At 41.8% G+C, this 17,340-nt stretch overlaps 1 protein-coding gene across 18 annotated transcripts in view; it reads right to left on the bottom strand.

Moving 5' to 3' along the window:
* The window catches only part of PTK2 (protein tyrosine kinase 2), a 799,547-nt gene that overhangs the window by 354,762 nt on the left and 427,445 nt on the right, over positions 1-17,340 (bottom strand). For all 18 annotated transcript variants that reach the window (XM_085604846.1, XM_085604845.1, XM_085604850.1 and 15 more), the window contains one exon: positions 11,222-11,276. In XM_085604846.1, the coding sequence (XP_085460972.1) occupies positions 11,222-11,276 (55 nt within the window). The remainder of the gene's footprint in view (positions 1-11,221; positions 11,277-17,340) is intronic.

Here is a 17,340-nt window from a genome sequence, read left to right as displayed (position 1 = left end):
TACAGATGAGAAAGTAAAAAGAGGTTACATTAGAAAAATGACATCAAAAAGTAATGTTACTACATGTCAATGGATACAAGCTTGCTGGATAAGACAGACTATGGTTCCTGTGAGTGAAAAACAATGCATGTGCATAATACGTACATTTGGTCGAAAAAGCTCATGGTCAGCATCATACAGTGTCTAAGAAATAACGTTAACCACAGGTTAGAGAAAGGGCTGGGGAGAACAGAGCAAAAGAGAACCTAGTTCATGTGCTACCGAGGGTAGCTAATTGGGCATTACTCGGGTCTTGCTCATTTAAACCAGTTAGGATAGTGTCAAAACGGATCATCATTTTTGACTCTCTAATGAGCAGGATGGAGGATATATTACCTCCCCGAGGTCCCAGTTCTGTCTTTTCCAAGACGATCCATTTCATTTCTTCGGGATGGTGTCCCAGTTGGTGATAGTGATCAACTAAGGGTGCACCTGTCACATTACATCTGATTCGACTTTGATGTTGAAGGATTCTTGCCTTGACTTTCTGTTGTGTCTGGCCAATATATAGTCGGTCACATGGACACAGGATCCCATAGATGACGTTGCTAGAATTGCAGTTGGTATGTGATTGTAAAATAATGGTCTGATGCTGGTATTCGAATTTCTTTGATTGCATAGTTGTGGGGCATGCTTTACACGAGCCGCACTTGAAGTGACCTATGATGGGTGGTAAACTCCAGAGTGATAGAATCGTTGGTTCAACCGGGTCCTCAAGGAAGGAATGTACCACGTGGTCCTTGATGCTCATTGCTTTCTTAAAAGAGTGCATCGGTGGGTCAGGTTGGTCAATCTCCGTGGATATAATGTTCCAGTGTTTATTGATGATCTTTTTCACTGCATTACTGCGCGTGGAGAATGTTGTAACACAAATCATTTTGTTATTTTGACTTGATGTATCGCGATGTTTAGGCGAAAGCAGAATGTCCCGTGGGTTGTACCATGCCCTCTTCCGGGCCCTCTTAACCAGGCGTTTAGGGTAACCTCTTAGTATTAACCTGGCTGTTAGGTTCTCAGACTCTGTAGTGTAGTCAGATCGTTTCGTGCAGTTCCTGCGGATCCGCAGGAACTGTCCCACTGGTAGATTGTCGCGCAAGCCGCGCGGATGGTGGCTACTGTATCTCAGTAGGGAATTCCTTTCCGTTTGCTTCCTATACAGGGTAGTAAGAAGTTTATCATCTTTGTGGAAGATTTTTAAATCGAGGAAAGGTATCTCCTGTGTGCTGGACTGCATAGTGAACTGAATGTTAGGGTCGCACTGGTTTAGCCATTGGTGGAACAAATTGAGTTGGATAGTCTCACCATTCCAAATCATCAATATATCGTCAATATATCTCTTCCAAGTGTTGACATGTGCCAAAAAAGGGTTGTTGGTGAGGACAAACCGCTTCTCAAAGTTGTCCATATAAAGGATCGCTAGATCTGGTGCGAAGGCAGCCCCCATCGCGACTCCTTTTGTTTGTACATAGTACTTCCCTTGGAAGTAAAAGAAATTCTTTTTCATAGCGATGGTCAAAAGAGCTATGATAAAGTCTGTAGGTACCCTTGTTGGTGCTGGTCTTAGATCCAGTGCTTCTCGCATAACTGTCAATGCAGGCTCCTGCGGGATGCTAGTATATAGTGAGACTATGTCGCAAGTGACAAGTAACTGCTCGCATGGGTTGAAGGGTTGTTGATCAATCATTGTAATAACTTGCATGGTGTCTCGGAGGTATGTTTCTGTTTCTTCTGCCAATGGTTTCAAGAAAATGTCTATGTACTTACATAGAGGTTCCAAAAGTGATCCGCAGCCGGATACAATGGGACGACCTGGTGGATGTAGGATATCCTTATGTATCTTGGGTAACGTATAGATGGTGGGTAGTCGTGGATGTTGTTGATTCAGATACTCATATTCCAATTTGCTTAAAAAACCACAGTTTAAAGCATCCAGAGTTATTAAATGGATTTCCTCCATCAGGTCCTTCGTTGGGTCAGACCTCAACAGTGAGTAACTAACACCGTCTTGTAATTGCCGTAAAATCTCCGATCTGTATGCAGTCGTATCTTGCACCACTATAGCCCCGCCTTTGTCGGCAGACTTGATCACAATATCTCTGTTATTTCGGAGGGTTTGGAGAGCCGCTTTCTCAGACTTACTGGTATTCGGTATGGTGTGTTTGTATGTTGAGAGTAAAGTGCCAACATCGTTCAGAACCATGCTCTCGTAAGCCAAAATCCTGCTACTCATAGCATTAGCCGGTGGAAAAAACTTCGATGGAGGCCTTAATCCAGTGACCGACTTGGGTAGGATGTCTTCCTTGTTTTTAAAAAAATACCTGAGACGGATCTTACGGAAAAACCCTTGGAGTTCAGTTTTAAGGTTGAATGTGTTCGGATGGGCAGTTGGGACAAAAGATAGGCCCTTGCAAAGTACCGCCTGTTCGTCGGCGTTGAGGTTGTATGTAGAGATGTTGACCACTGGACTGTCACTGGGCTCTACCATCTGTAGACTTTGCGCCTCGTCGATATCTCTCCGTGGTTCTCTGGCTGGAACCGAACTTGTTTCGGGGTTGTACCTCGGCCTCTGTCCCAATTGGCGCTCGGTGGGTTCTGCTGGCCTCTCGGAGGCCCTCTTGGCCAGTTGCCACCTCGTCCTCGCGGTGGTCTCCATTGGCCTTCCCCTAAAAAAGGGAAATAACCTTGGGGGGGGTTGTACCAGTTGTCTCGGTAATTATACTCGTAGCTGGGGCCAGGAGCCTCCGGATCACTATCAGAACTAACCGTAGAATCGGAAAAAGTGGTGTAGTTCCTTCTTCCTCTGAAGGCTCCTCGTCCTCTGCCTGTGAAGCGGCCAGAGGTATCCTGTTTATAGTAGTCTTCGTTGAGATAGGGATATGTGTTCTTTTTCTCATAGAACCTGATGTCTTTGGAGAGTTTATCCAGTTTTTTATTCTGCGTAGTGGTTTCAAAGTCTTTGAGTGATTTTGTGAGATTCTCAAGAGCACTTTTAGCATTGGTCAAGGTTGAATCCCCTGCAATTTCTTGTTTGAGGGCGGCTATTTCCCTGGTCAAAGTCTGAACTTGCTCAGCCGCAGTTTCTACTCCGAGAACCATCCAATGTCGCGAAGCATTGTTCGCAATGAAACTAAAACCCTCCTTGAATTTTGGTAGATCTACAAAAATAGCAGGTTCATTTCTAATCTGTAGCCCAACTGGTATTATATTCGCCTGTAGATATTTGGTGAGTAAGTGACCATGAAGTTTTGTACGGATTAGTTTCTTTTCCAAGCGTTCAAGTTTAGCTATTTTGTCATTGAGTGTGAAATCGATATTGGGTGTATCGGATGACAGAAAGAGATTCCTGGGGTCCTGTAGCAGCTGGTGAATGTATTCCTCAGTGTAGGAGAGGGTTTCACTCTCCACCATTTTATAGAAGGGGGAAGAATTCACAAAGAAAACCTCGCAGGTGTGCACCTGCTCATTAAAGCGTTAGAACTAAGGGTAAACCCAATAATCACTGGGACCTGGGTAACATACAGTGGAATAGAAGTGGTCCCAGAGTATAAATGGAGATTTAAGAAAGATCAACAAAAATTGCAACAATTATAAGGCAAAACCATAGTGTTATTTAATCACACTAGGAACAGGCAAATAAATGCATACAGTAAATCACACTATTTACAAATGTGCAGGGTGCCACGGGGGTGGGAAGGGAGTGAAGGAATGGGTAGGGTATTTGAGTAAGTGACATAAACAATTTCAAAACAATGGTACAAATCAATTGTTGGGCACCTTAGTGGCGTGCCAAAGGTTCAAAAGTCATTCATGAACAAAATCAAATATTATTGCCAAAAAGCCATATACAAATGAGAGTTCACAGTGCTCAACGCACTATTGAGGGTACTGGCATGATGGGATGTCGACGTTTCGACCCCTCTTCAAAGGTAGGTAAATTAATTCCTTACAGGTGGGGTCTTCCTCAGGACGGAAGAGGATGGTGAACCGGGGAAGGTAGGCACCTATGCAAAGATATAGGTGAAGATTAAAAAGGGAATAGTGCCAGGCGGACATTCAACTGTAGGACTAGATAAGGATATGACTGCCATAATTACCAGAGAAAAAGAAGGCATCAAGTCAGTGACAGCTTGGCATCTGGGCACAGAGGCTCAAAAGTCAGGTGGGAGTGAAAGTCACCTACAAGTTAATTTAAAAGCGACAGTAAGGTCAAAAGTGCAAATGGCTAGAAAAACGGGAGGTGGGTGATGACTCCAAGTAAATCTAGACTCACGTTTATTATTTGAAAAAAGGAGGAAACGAATACTCCATCGGAAACACACCGCTGTATAATCGGTATGTGGGGTGAGACGAATCACCAAAGAAACAGCCTCTAAAAACAAATGGAGAGAGCGCTCTATAAATGAGTGAAACAGAAGGTGGTCCTAAACTAGAGAAATACAGAGCTAACAGGACCTGGTAACCCACATTATCATCCGTAGACTGAGATGTCATGAAACGGGACTAAGAAGTCCAGTGAAAAGCAAAACTGGGAAAATGTATAAGTCGAAACCAGCAGGAATTGCTTATACCCAAAGGAAAACCAAAAAGGGCGATTAATCATATGGTGCACATAATAAAAACAATATATGCGTCCGAAATTAACTGTGAGTGATAGAGGGGGACTAAAGAAATAAACAGGGACAGAAATTCTAGGTCAAATAATCCAAGTAAACGGAGTGTCATCCGACAGGTTCCCTTACCTAGAGACGGCGTACCAGACTGAGCTCGCTCGATTCGAACAGCTAACTGAGGACGCGGAGCGGCTCCCAGATAAGGAGAACGCTGAAACCGCGTGACGTTCAACCGGGTGCAGCAGCTGGATGCTGCCAACAACGGGAGATTAGAAGAAAGACCATTCGAGTCGGTCATTTGCAAAGTTGGGAAAAAGTCAGCAGCAAGCTATATACCAGATGCACACACCTCCTTCTCCTAGGGTAAACGGAATTTTAAAGCCAAAAACCAGGACATTTCACAACAAGCATTGGCATAGCCAAAAGGTCTCGCCTTTGGGGCCTTATAGGTATTTAGTTATGCAGCACACAATCCTTCCTGCAACAACATCAACTGTTGCAGGGCTAAACACTAATATGGTCCCAAATTGGCTATGCCAATGCTTGTTTTTTTAAAGATACAGATTCCTGTTGTGAAGCAGAAACATTTGAAAATGACCTTAGATGATTAGAAACGTAAGTATCAGGAGTTAAAATTTAAATCGCTCCGTCAGGGAAAGGATTACATATGTGAATTATCTGAGGCAACCAGACACACAAATGACTACCACAAACAGGTCCCGCTCACATACCCACAACTACATTAGATGCACAGTACATAAACAAATTCAAACAAGAGCGACCGCGAGAGAAAGAGAGAGAAAGAGAGAGAAAGAGAGAGAAAGAGAGAGAGAGAGAGAGAGAGAGAGAGAGAGAGAGAGAGAGAGAGAGAGAGAGAGAGAGAGAGAGAGAGAGAGAGAGAGAGTGTGTGTGTGTGCGCTTTGGTGTGGGGGTGTATATGTTTGTTTGCTTGTGATTCCATGTGTGGGTAGGTGTGCAGAAGTTTGGTATTTGGATGTTTTCTAAAAAGGGCTATTATCACGTGTGTGCTACGCACTGAGGGCCCTGAACATTTTCAGATGCTTGCTAGTTCCTAGCAGGGATCAGTCTCTCAAAATGTGTTTATTGACATTGGAGAGAACAGGACATTTTTAGATTCAGACATCCAAGCAGAATGTGTAAATTGCCACACCAGCCAGAGTCTGACAAAATATTGTATTTAAAATCTTGGGAAGGAGGGCTGGTTATCGGATCTGTCAACAAGAGTTCAGGAAGGATGAGTACTAAATCTAACCGCTAAACTCACTATTGCAGCAAGAACAGTATTTAGTCGGCCACCAGAAGTCGCTACACACGCTACCTTCCCGATAAAAACAAAAAACCAATAATCTGAAACATGAAGCGCGGTGCCAGTGAAGTGGGCGCTGTGCTGAAAAAATAAAAGCCATGCGGTCTCCAAAATCATATAATAGAACAAAGATTGTTTACGCTTCCGAAATGAAAGACAATGTAATTCAAACACGCATAAACACGCTACCTTCTCTTTAGTAAAAAGTAATTTTAAAAAGAGCTCGCACACATCCGCTAACATTAGAACTATGCCTTTAGGCTACCACAAACAGGAAACCAAGTACTGTCCTGGGAAGCGCTGGCTGAAAATACACAGCCCGCGAGTGATTCACGCGTGAGAGAGAGGGGGGGGGGGGGGGAGCAGGAGGTGAGCCCGGGAGTGGTGTGTGCGTGCAGTCTGCTCATTTTCAAGCACTGCACTCGTGCTTGTGGTGCGCCACTGCCCGCTCCCGCGAGGTGGATGCCGCCACAAGCACGAGTGTGTGCTTGAAAATGAGCAGAGCGACGGCTAAAGGCCCTCCTATGCAGCGCATGAACGTTGAATAGGCGAGACCTAAAAATAGAAGGACTACAATTTTACACAGAATGACAGTGCTCATTACCACAGAATTAGAGAAGAGGCAGTGAGAACATAAATAAAATGCACATTTTGAAGCCAGTATCATGTCTCTTAATGATATTGCTTTCTTGTAGCAGCTGCTAACTATCCCTGCTATGGAAAACATAAAAAAGGCACCTGTCACAGTTTTCAGTTGACCCTCTCTGAAAACCAGGACATGAGGTATATTTCCCAGAATCTGCTGGTACAATTGGTGAAAAACGTGGGCTGTCCTAGCAAATCCGAGACGCCTGGTCATCCTACTTCCCCTCCACTGCAAGTTTGTCACATACACCGAGCACAGGTACAAAACTAACAGCTAACACTGCAAGGTTCCCTTATATAGCACGAGCAGCACTGTAAGCCCCCACACAAATGCAAACATTCAGCACATGCAACCCACACACTCACGCAGCCAAGAGACTGGAGGTCCAGCGCACACCCTCTCCTTCCCTAAACATGCCTAGAATCATTGAGGTTAAATTCTATGCCCTGTCATCACCCCGTAACCAGGGAGCAGCAATAAAATCTGCAGACCTAACGAACGCTGCCTCTTCTCACAGTGTAAATGACCAACCTGGGTGCATGGCTGCAGTGGGAGCAAGGAAGGTGGGCTCTAGGTGTCAAACCACTCAGTCGGCTGTGCTAGTTACCCCTTGTATGTGGAAACATTGTGAAGGGCCTTTGGTGCTGGTGACTGCACATCCCTTCCCCGCACAAAACTGGGATAATCCTAAACTTTTTAAAACCACCCAATTTTTAGAAAGACAAAAATTTGCAGCCTACCTAGCTTTAACGGACACGAGTCGGAAGTTTTTTTTATGTAACTAAAGCATCGTGTCGTAGCAAACTGTTGTTTATAGACAGCACATCTTCTATTGAGATGCCACTACAGTCGCACAGACATACAGTTTTACTGATAAAACTATATTGCACACAAATTATGTATGCAAATCGTGTTTCAGTTAATATTTATCATTTGTGCATCACCAAGTAAAGTGTCTTGATCTTTTTTTTCCATTACACTCTAGAATTACAAAAGAAAATATGCTTCATTTTTTTTTGCTTTCTTAACTGATGAATCTTTACAGTTAATTTACAGGCATTTATATTTTGTTGTGTATTACAAAAAAATGCCATCATGGAGCCTATTCTTTCATACACCCTGTACCAAAGCAAGATTGTTGCATAATTCTCTTTTACTCATCTTTCTCTGACTGCAAAGAGGGAGGAGTTTGTAAACTCCAATCCCAATGGTGAAAAAAAAATAAGTACCAATTTATCAGAAGACACAGACGGATATTCAACCTCTGTCTTCGAAGCGCAGCCAATGTGACAAGATAAATACAGAATTTAAAGCCATCTTTATTCGTCGTTTTCATTTTCGCGACACACCAAAAACCGCCACCCCCAGTTTGGGCAACACTGCTCTAAATTGTGGGGCGAGGGCTGCAGAAATAGGTTAGGATTAGGTGTGCAGTGCACTTTCACTGTCCAAAGCAGGAGTCATAAAAAAATGTGGCCATGTGCTGTTAGGTAACAAGGGCGCATATCTTACCCAAAGGCCACCTTCATGTAAGGCCCCCTTTATCCCAACTGGCGGCAGCAACCCTGGGCAAAGTTCTCTCCCTCACTTCAGTTAGACCAGGGTTCTTCAAAGTCGGTCCTGGAGGGCCGGATCCATGCCAGATTTTTGAGATAACTACATTTATCGCTAGACAAAGGGAGACCTCTTCAGCCTGCATACTGGAGGACCAATGCACCATGCATTTAACTGCGCTTCGCTGTGGCACACACACATTTAGCAGTCTATGTAGAGTACAAAACCACAGGGTACAAGCCTGTCTGACTAAACCAATATTAATACAATATTTCACTTTCCTCACTGCGGCCACAACTAGAAAGAGATGGTTTTAAGGCCATTCCTAAATTTCTATTGCTAAGTTCTTTGTTTAGGTTTTTGGTCAAACATATGTTTGTATTAGTAAAATGCCTACAACATTAAGAAAAAGTTCAGAAATGGAAAATGGTCATTGACAAGTGTAATACATTGTTTATTTAAAGCAAAATCTAATCTTGCTTTACACACTTAAGTAATGCTTAGTAATAATGAATAGATAGCAATGCAAATAAAACTGTTAAATAGCCTTTAATTAAAATATTGTGCCTACTTTTTCAAAACCAGAACTATTTTGTGATTGCTGTGTTGTTATTGAAAACGGATAGATTACTTGTGCTGCTTAATCCAAGGTCAGCAGAGGAATGTGGATCCATTCCATCGGTTTAATGAACTTTCAAGACAGGGATGAAGGAATGTTTCTGGACAATTCACAGAAAATTCTCCAAAACTTCACTGGATGCGTTCTACCTATGTGCGATGGGCCCTCAATCAGGCTCGAATTGGAAGTATTTTTGCAGCACAAAATGAAACACAGGGCCATTAGAGCAATGCGCTAAAGGGATGCTGTTTAAAGGTGTGCCCCCAAGGGTTGATGTTTAAAAACGTGCCCTCAAGGGCTGCTGTTTAAAGGTGTGCCCTCAAGGGCTGCTGTTTAAAGGTGTGCCCTCAAGGGCTGCTGTTTAAAGGTGTGCCCCCAAGGGTTGCTTCTTTTAAGACGTGCCCCCAACGGTTGCTGTTTAAAAACTTGCCCCCAAGGGTTGCTGATTAAAGACGTGCCCCCAAGGGTTGCTGTTTAAAAACGTGCCCTCAAGGGTTGCTGTTTAAAAACGTGCCCTCAAGGGTTGCTGTTTAAAGGCGTGTCCCCATGGGTTGCTGTTTAAAAACATGCCCTCAAGGGTTGCTGTTTAAAGGTGTGCCCTCAAGGGCTGCTGTTTAAAGGTGTGCCCTCAAGGGTTGTTGTTTAAAGATATGCCCTCAAGGGTCGCTGTTTAAAAATGTGCTCTCAAGGGTTGCTGTTTAAAGACGTGCCCTCAAGGGTTGCTGTTTAAAGACGTGCCCTCAAGGGTTGCTGTTTAAAGACGTGCCCTCAAGGTCTGCTGTTTAAAGGTCTGCCGGCTTTGCTGGATATCTGTTTCTGCTCCTATGCTCTACGATACGGGAAGCCTGCAATGTGCAATGTCTAAATGCCAAAAAGGTCACTGTATCACAATGAAAGAAAATTCTGAATACAACATCTATACGTTTTACCGTCCTCTCACACAACTGTTGCACACAAAACACTACGATGCTGTCTGTGAGTGAACACAATGTAGGTGCCTTGTTGGTAAACTGATTGCTGGCTACATTTCATCCTATACCAGAAATCAAGTGTTTTTTCTTCAGCTGCACAGAAAAGGTTACTTACCTGTAAAAACAGTTTTGAGCCTGAAGCTATCCTAAACTGGCATGCTGTGTGTTATTCCACCATCTAGTGGTCGAGTCTGGAAAATCATCTTGCTGCCTATAAATTATAAATTTGGCAACTGATCAAAGGCTTTAGTTAGAGTGAATCATGGTAAATGTCCGATACCACCTTCTGCATCACAATACTTGTTTTTGTAAGCTTGTGCCATTTGCAAAACCTGTCAAATTTTGATCATCCCTCTGTTTTGATAGAGCCTTTTTCTAAAATAGAACACACATCCTTCATACCTATTTTTCATAACATAATAAATATTTTCGTTTTCAGAAGCTTTTCTAACACTCTTTCTAGATTCCAAGGTTGCTCTTCTTTAACTTCCTTGCCCCTAGTAGTAAAACTCTCTGCAGCCTTTTTGAGGCATGGTTATGATCCGTATAAATTCAAAAACTCGGGTGAATCACACATGCATTTACATTCCAGTAGAGGCTTATCACACATTGATGTCCCAATGTATGATCTGTCGTGGCTGGTTTAAGGCCCAGGTCACATAGCACTTGGCACACTAGCTCCTGTTATTTCAACACACTTGCTGTGAGGCATTGTACTATTCAATTTAACTAGACAACAACTAATTTTAAGTCTGAGGTTTCAGCAGACCACTTTACGCACAATTGCGCAAGGAAAGTCCTTCTCAACACCTTCCTTTCCACCAATTTAGGATAAAGCAGTGATTTTCTTCAACTCGAAAGAGACTTCAGGCACTATTATTCACAGGAGAGTCACTGTTTGTGTAGTCGAAGCCTTACACACTTTGTTGGACAGTTCAATGAACTCTATACCACAAAAAGGCATCTGACGATCAATTTGTGCTAATAATTAACACGACTCACATATTTCACACAAAATATATTTAAATTGGAACTCCACTGAATATAGGCACCTGATTCCCATTTATTTTCACAAGCATAAAGATTATTTTTTAAATTATATAATAACTTGTGTGATCTGTTGAAACAGTGATATCAGAGCAGTAACATATGAGCACACACATTGTAGAAAGCTAAGCAATTGCAAATTGTAGAAAGCTATCATCTGCCTGTACAAATTTTTATTTTCTCTTTTAACAAAGAAGATTAGGTATGCTACAAAGAAGGTAACACATTCACATAGTAATCCAATATGAATGCAAGCGCGTCATGATTGTTATGTACAAGCTAAACGGCTCTCATCATTAAATTCGTGGAACCGCCTGGCGTAGAATATATCACTTGATTTTTTGGTGGACGAAAAATATTTCTGGCCAAAACATTTTGCATCAATTCACATAATAGTAATGAGAATACCTTGACGGAATCCAGTAAGCTCTTCGGGAAAAACCTCTTCAGCCCAACGTCTTTCCTGAAACAAGGAAATAACAAATAAGAAACCTCAAAGTGCCACACAAGTAACGGAATAAATGCTCATACCACCCATTCAAATTAGCCAAGAATCTTCGAGGGATATTTAAATCCATATCCCAAATGTATTTAATTGTTTTATATAGCGCAGAGAACCAAAAGAAATGACACTGCCTTGAGATATATCGGCCACGTATGAACAATTACACAGGTCAGGCCTTCTCAACTCGAAACGTGCAGACTAAGCCCATGAGTAAAGTACACAGTAGTAGAAGAATGCATTTTAGACCATCTGCTTAATGGACCCTCTGCCCTAAATCTCACTACAAGTCTCACTCATTGCAAGCTCTATTATAATTAGGGCTCCTGGTTTTATGGTATTTATTTTTAGAACATTTCCGTCTGTATTTAATTGTTGGCCATCTTACTGGTATTTAGCCCTATTTATTTTCTGGTTTGTCAACAAATGGAGTAAAAAATGGAACATTTTCACAATGATTTAACTGATAAACACGCATTCATACTTTGATGCCTGTCACGGTTTAGCAAATTCAGCAGCCATTATAGCAAAATACTACAACTGCAGGTCAATATTAGCAATTTCCTACAAATTTATTTGAACATATCCCTGTATTCAAAGATATTTTAACTTGTTTTGAACTCCCCGTGCTGTCTATCTGTTCATCCGTTGGCTTGGAATTCACAGCAGGCAGCATGGAAAGTCCCTCATTAGAAGCACAACTTTCAGTATTTTTCCGCTTTTAAAAATAAATACAAACGGGAAAAACATTTCTTTCTGTCTGTATTTATCTGTAAAAATCAATAAAAACAGAAAACCGGGAGCCTTATTTATAATGGATTGCCCTTCTGCGAGAGCAAGTCTCATTACATGAGTCTCACTCAGTGTAAGCTCTGTTATAATGGACTGGGTTTGCTAACCACCAGTGTCTGCCTTTTAAGACAGATAAGAATCTCTAGGCTTACTGCATGTGAACATGTATGCGCATGTGTGCGAGTGGAGTCTGTAAGACTACGGTCTAGCTCCGCCCAGTACCTGTGTAACATAGTTTGTCGCAGAACAAACCCTTCAGAGACTTGTGCTGACTTGGTGTAGACCTTATAATGTGTATGGGCATTGACAGTGTACACCTGTAGTGATTTCTGAAGTGTGTATGCTTCTATGTATTATGGACTATGGGAAAAATCAGCAGCAAACTACAGTTTCAGTATAGTAGAGATATTGTGACACATTAGTCATATGGTAAAATGAACCCCACGTGCAGATTCAATGACACTTTTGTCATATCTGCGTTCCTTCTGAAGCTTGAGTGTTCTAATCCTCATGGAAGCCAAACCTTAACCTCACGGAAGCCAAACTGGAAGAGGAGTATTGACGTGACAGCATTGTCAGTATGTTCCTTACTTGAAGATAATAACCTTTGCTGTAATCACTCGGATGACAGCCGCCATTTTGTGACATCGTTATTACTAAAATAGAATATAATGAAAAGATGTATCCAGCTGTCGTATGAAAATATGCACCATTGTAAGTCTGCTATTGCGGAGTAGTGATTGACTTAAAGGCTAGTAACAGTTGCAAAATGGAATTGCTCTTGATAGCTGGGATGGGTGGAAATTGATCAAGAGTGAGCAGAGGTGGGTGGAGAAGATGCTAAATACACGGATAGAAACTCTGCCAGACTTTACTAGGGCTGTGGAGTAGGCCAGTTTATCACCAAGTGACATATTGCTGTGACAAGGGCAGTGGAGTAGGCCAGTTTATCACCAAGTGACATCTTGTGATGACAGAACAATAAAAGCAACCAGTAAGGTTTAACCTCCAGGTAACAGCTGTTGCCCGCAAGGTACTTGAACAATTAAAGTCTCAGCAAATTTTAAGATTAAAAAACGTCAAACATCTGACTTTTTAACATATCAATGGACCGTACATGAAATAACTACATGTTGTGAATTACTCCACTTGGTTTTTCCCTTTTCTCCCCTGTCTCTCTGTCCCCCTTAAGCGCTTCCTGTAGAACCTTCGGTGGGAGCCTAATTTAGAATGTTGATCATGAGACTTGAGACCTCTCTCTGGCAAGCTAAAGGTGTATGTTCTTAACCTCGCATTAAAAATAATTACTGGTCTTACCTGCCCCCGTCATTCATCACTTCACTACACAATGGGTGAGAAGTAATAGCTCCATACATAATATTTGCATGAGAAACATTCAAAGTTATAGACAAGCATTAAGGGTATTTTCAGTCCCTTTTGGAAAATTATGTTCTCGACCAGTGCTCTGAATTCCATACCTTATTATACACGTTGAAAACTACAACTAATTATGTTTTATATTCAAATGCATATTTTATAAATAAATTCATAAAACAAGAAAAACATAGTCTGAAGACTAAATCAATTTAATGAACAACGTGATACATCTGGTTCTAACTGAGTGACCTGCCGAGTTACTATAGTTAACATTTAAATCGCACGAAGCGAATGCCATCTGCACCGGCTGGCTGCTGCGCGTGAAACAGTTGGTTTGCCGTAGGAAGCCCATTAACAGAACTCAAGGAGGTTTCTAGTCATCAAATGGATGAAACGTCCTCTAAAAGTGTTCACATTACATCACTGAGAGGAAATCTTTGCCAGCTTGCCACTAGATTCCAAGTTTTGATGTCACCTTCCTTTGTGCCATAGTGTCACATATACAAGTCCAAAGGGCTCTGAAGCAGCCACAACAATTTTCTGAAACACAACTGCACTCCAGCATCAAATGAAGATAGTGCTTCAAAAGAAGCGCCTGTGCTATTAAAAAACAGCCCACTAATATTATACAAATTTACTTGAGTCTTGAACAATATCTTGGTGTCTAAGAGGGTCTCCTGAACCATTCACGCTGCCATGCTGTCTAGACTTGCCTCTTCAGATGTCTAGGGTCATCATACCACAGCAGATCTACTTAGCTCCACCCTTATGCTGCTTCCTTGATGCACCCAGTCCGGGTTAGGACGAGGACAGCAAGCTGCTGAGCAGACTACACAGTGTGGTCAGAGGGGACCAGAAGAAATCACAAATATCCCTTGCCAGGCCTTGAGGCTCTTTTAGCTATGACGCTCATGTGGCAGCACTCTATCTAAAGCAACAATTCCAAACTACCCTCTCCACTGCAAATGTTAAACCAGTCTAAGAAAAGGGAGAAACACTAGCAGATTCAGACACTAGAACATCTCTAGATCCAGGAGCACCAGAAAACGAGGTTCTCGGGGTACCAGAACTTTTCAATGCGTATTATAAGGCTACAAAACATTTATATTTAGGCTATCTGGTTTTAGGTTTAAACCTATAATAACTGATAAAACCCCACTGAAAGGAAAATAGCCATCACTGGTGTAAACATATAAACACTGAAAAAACACCTTTGCAACCACAAACTAAGTGCCATACAAAGAAAGGAAATGATGAGTGAAATAGTCATTTTTATTTCTTCCTAAAGGGGCCCATACAATGAAACTTTGTTATGCAAGGTAGCATCAAGAAAGACTGGGCAAACATTATTCTGCTTGAGTTTTGTTGTTTAGGGATGTCACTAAAACATTGTCTCTTCTTCCTTCTGCTTTTTTCAGTTTTGTGGTCTTTGGTCTAAAGATGCAGTGCTTAGATGCATGTTCCGCTCTTAATTTGATGTTTTATAAACTGAAGATATTTGATATTTTGGCTACATTTGATTTCACTGATAGTTAAATGCCTGGTTTCATAAGGATCTTTCCTAATATGTACCATCACATTTACCCATAGACAGAGAATGGGTGAAATCTTTTGATACATCAGCCCCCTTTTCTAGCGAGTCAGTATTGATTGTAAGTGAATTGCCAAACACCCCAGGCTTTAAACATTCAATGCAAGATGTAGTGACCGGTATATGTGAAATGAATGCTGTCACCAAGCATTTGAGATAGTGGTGAAAACATGACACCAGACGTTTGGGAAACATGGAACGCAGTGTCACTTGGAATGCTGCTGAAAAAAGTTGCTACCAAGCTCAATAAAAATTGGAGTGATATTGTCTGTATTCACAGTAATTCAGCTATCCATATGAAAAAGTTATAAGATGGCCTGTCAAAATCAATACCTGAGCTGAAGTGCTTCCCTGAAAGAGATCCTTGTCACTTGCTAGATGGTATGCTGAAAGCATCTTTACAATGTTCAGAGATAATGAAGAATGCTATTGACTTTGTAGTCTATTCTGGTGCAGTAAAAATGTATTTGGACCACCTATACCCTGTGCACATGCTAGCTATACACATGCACTATCAGGGCAGAAGGCAAGCAATAATTAAAATTAAAATAAAATTCCATACACACTGAAAAACACTGTTTCTGTTGTTTTTAATGGCGCGAAAATGTGTAACCACTGATAACCACTGTTTTTTTAAGGTTTCGAATAAACTGAAAAAACCCCACCAGAATTTACCAAAAATAGAAACTGAAAACAGGAAAGCCTATTTATATTATTTCCTCGGGATAAGCTTGGATCGGTGTGTGGTACAAATGTACCGTTTCGGTGGGACAGTGTTTTCCAAGTTTTTCTGTTATTGTGTACAGCTACTTGCACATGCTCCTCCTTTCTCTCTTGACTGGTGTGGTTCCTCTACACTATACATACAGTGGTGGCTGCCAGCAGGGACAAGTGATCAGGCAGTGCAGGGGACAATATAAAACAAATTGAAAAGAAAACTTACCGGCTGCCTCGCCGCCTCGGTGCTCTTCTGCTCCTGATCACAGGTACCCAGACTCCCCTGGGCCAATCCAGACGATGCTCTCATGCTGGTAATACTAATACCAGCATAAGAGCAGCGCTGGCATTGCACTGAGCGGGCTCGTTTTACACCCCTAGAGGTACTGGGAGCCTGTGCCTGCTGTATCTCCATGTAAAAGCTTGGAGATATCCAAGTGCGCATGTCGGTTTGGCCGTCCCAATACAGCTGGCCAAACCGTCATGCGCACTTGCAGTGCCCTGTGCCTACCACTCTTCCTGCTGTTGCTGTCAGAGGATGGCCCGCATTCAAGACTCGGCTGTGGCTCCGCCATGTAAAATGAAATGATAATAAAACTGCTTTATCATTTTATTTTACATGTTTTTATCTGCTGGCTGGGTCAGTGGGGCGACGCTACTCCACCATAACAGAGGAGCCACAGCTGCCTATATAGTAAAGTGTCACAGTTGTGTCTAATAGGAGCCTACATATCACAGAACAATGCCTCGCCTGGCCCTAAGCGAGGCAATGACAATTTAGATTTGATGCTTTTCTTTAGAAGAAAGATGCACAGAGAATTTCACACTGAAGAATGACTTTGTATAGGTACTGACCATTATGCCTTATCATACCGCTGGTCAAAGGAAAGAAACAGTAAACATTTCCCAAAAATATCTGCTAATCCTTGGCAATGTTTTCACATTTCTGTACAATCTATGGGAACGTTGAGGAAATCTCAGGATACACCGGAGAAAATGCGAATCCAATTCAATCAAAATAGATTATTTTGGTCAATGACCGTAAAAAACACTGAGGAACAAGGTTTCAACATAAAAGTTACCACAATATTGCCAATACAATTTACAAAATGTGCCATCATTAATTTTACACAATGAAACAAGAAATAAATAATTAAGATATGCTGCGTCCTAGACAGGTTTGCACTATATACCCATCTGAAATTAAAATGATATTGCCTGTAATTTTTTTAACTGGCAGCTAAATCTATTCTCCAAGGGCAACTATCACTAAGAGATGCTTTAATAAATCAGGATAACCCAGAAACGAAGTAAAAAATTATTATTAAAAGATTTTGAGAAGCAGGTCTTCAGTGTCGGTGATAAACTGATGTAGAAGATCCATTTTTTTTTTTCGATTCAGTGCAAGCAAGAATTAAATTATCTAGAAATTGCACGCGCTGTATTCATTATTGGCTAAGCAGGGATGCTGGTTTACAGAAATAAACAAGGAGTCAACCACGCGCCGCCCTCTGCAGAAAGGCCCTTTGGTGGGTGCAAATATCAAGG

Source organism: Triturus cristatus, chromosome 5_1 (assembly GCF_964204655.1).
Source record: "Triturus cristatus chromosome 5_1, aTriCri1.1, whole genome shotgun sequence".
Classification (NCBI taxonomy): domain Eukaryota; kingdom Metazoa; phylum Chordata; class Amphibia; order Caudata; family Salamandridae; genus Triturus; species Triturus cristatus.
The sequence above is the reverse complement of the archived record's forward strand: the minus strand, read 5'-3'. Positions and strand labels throughout refer to the sequence as shown.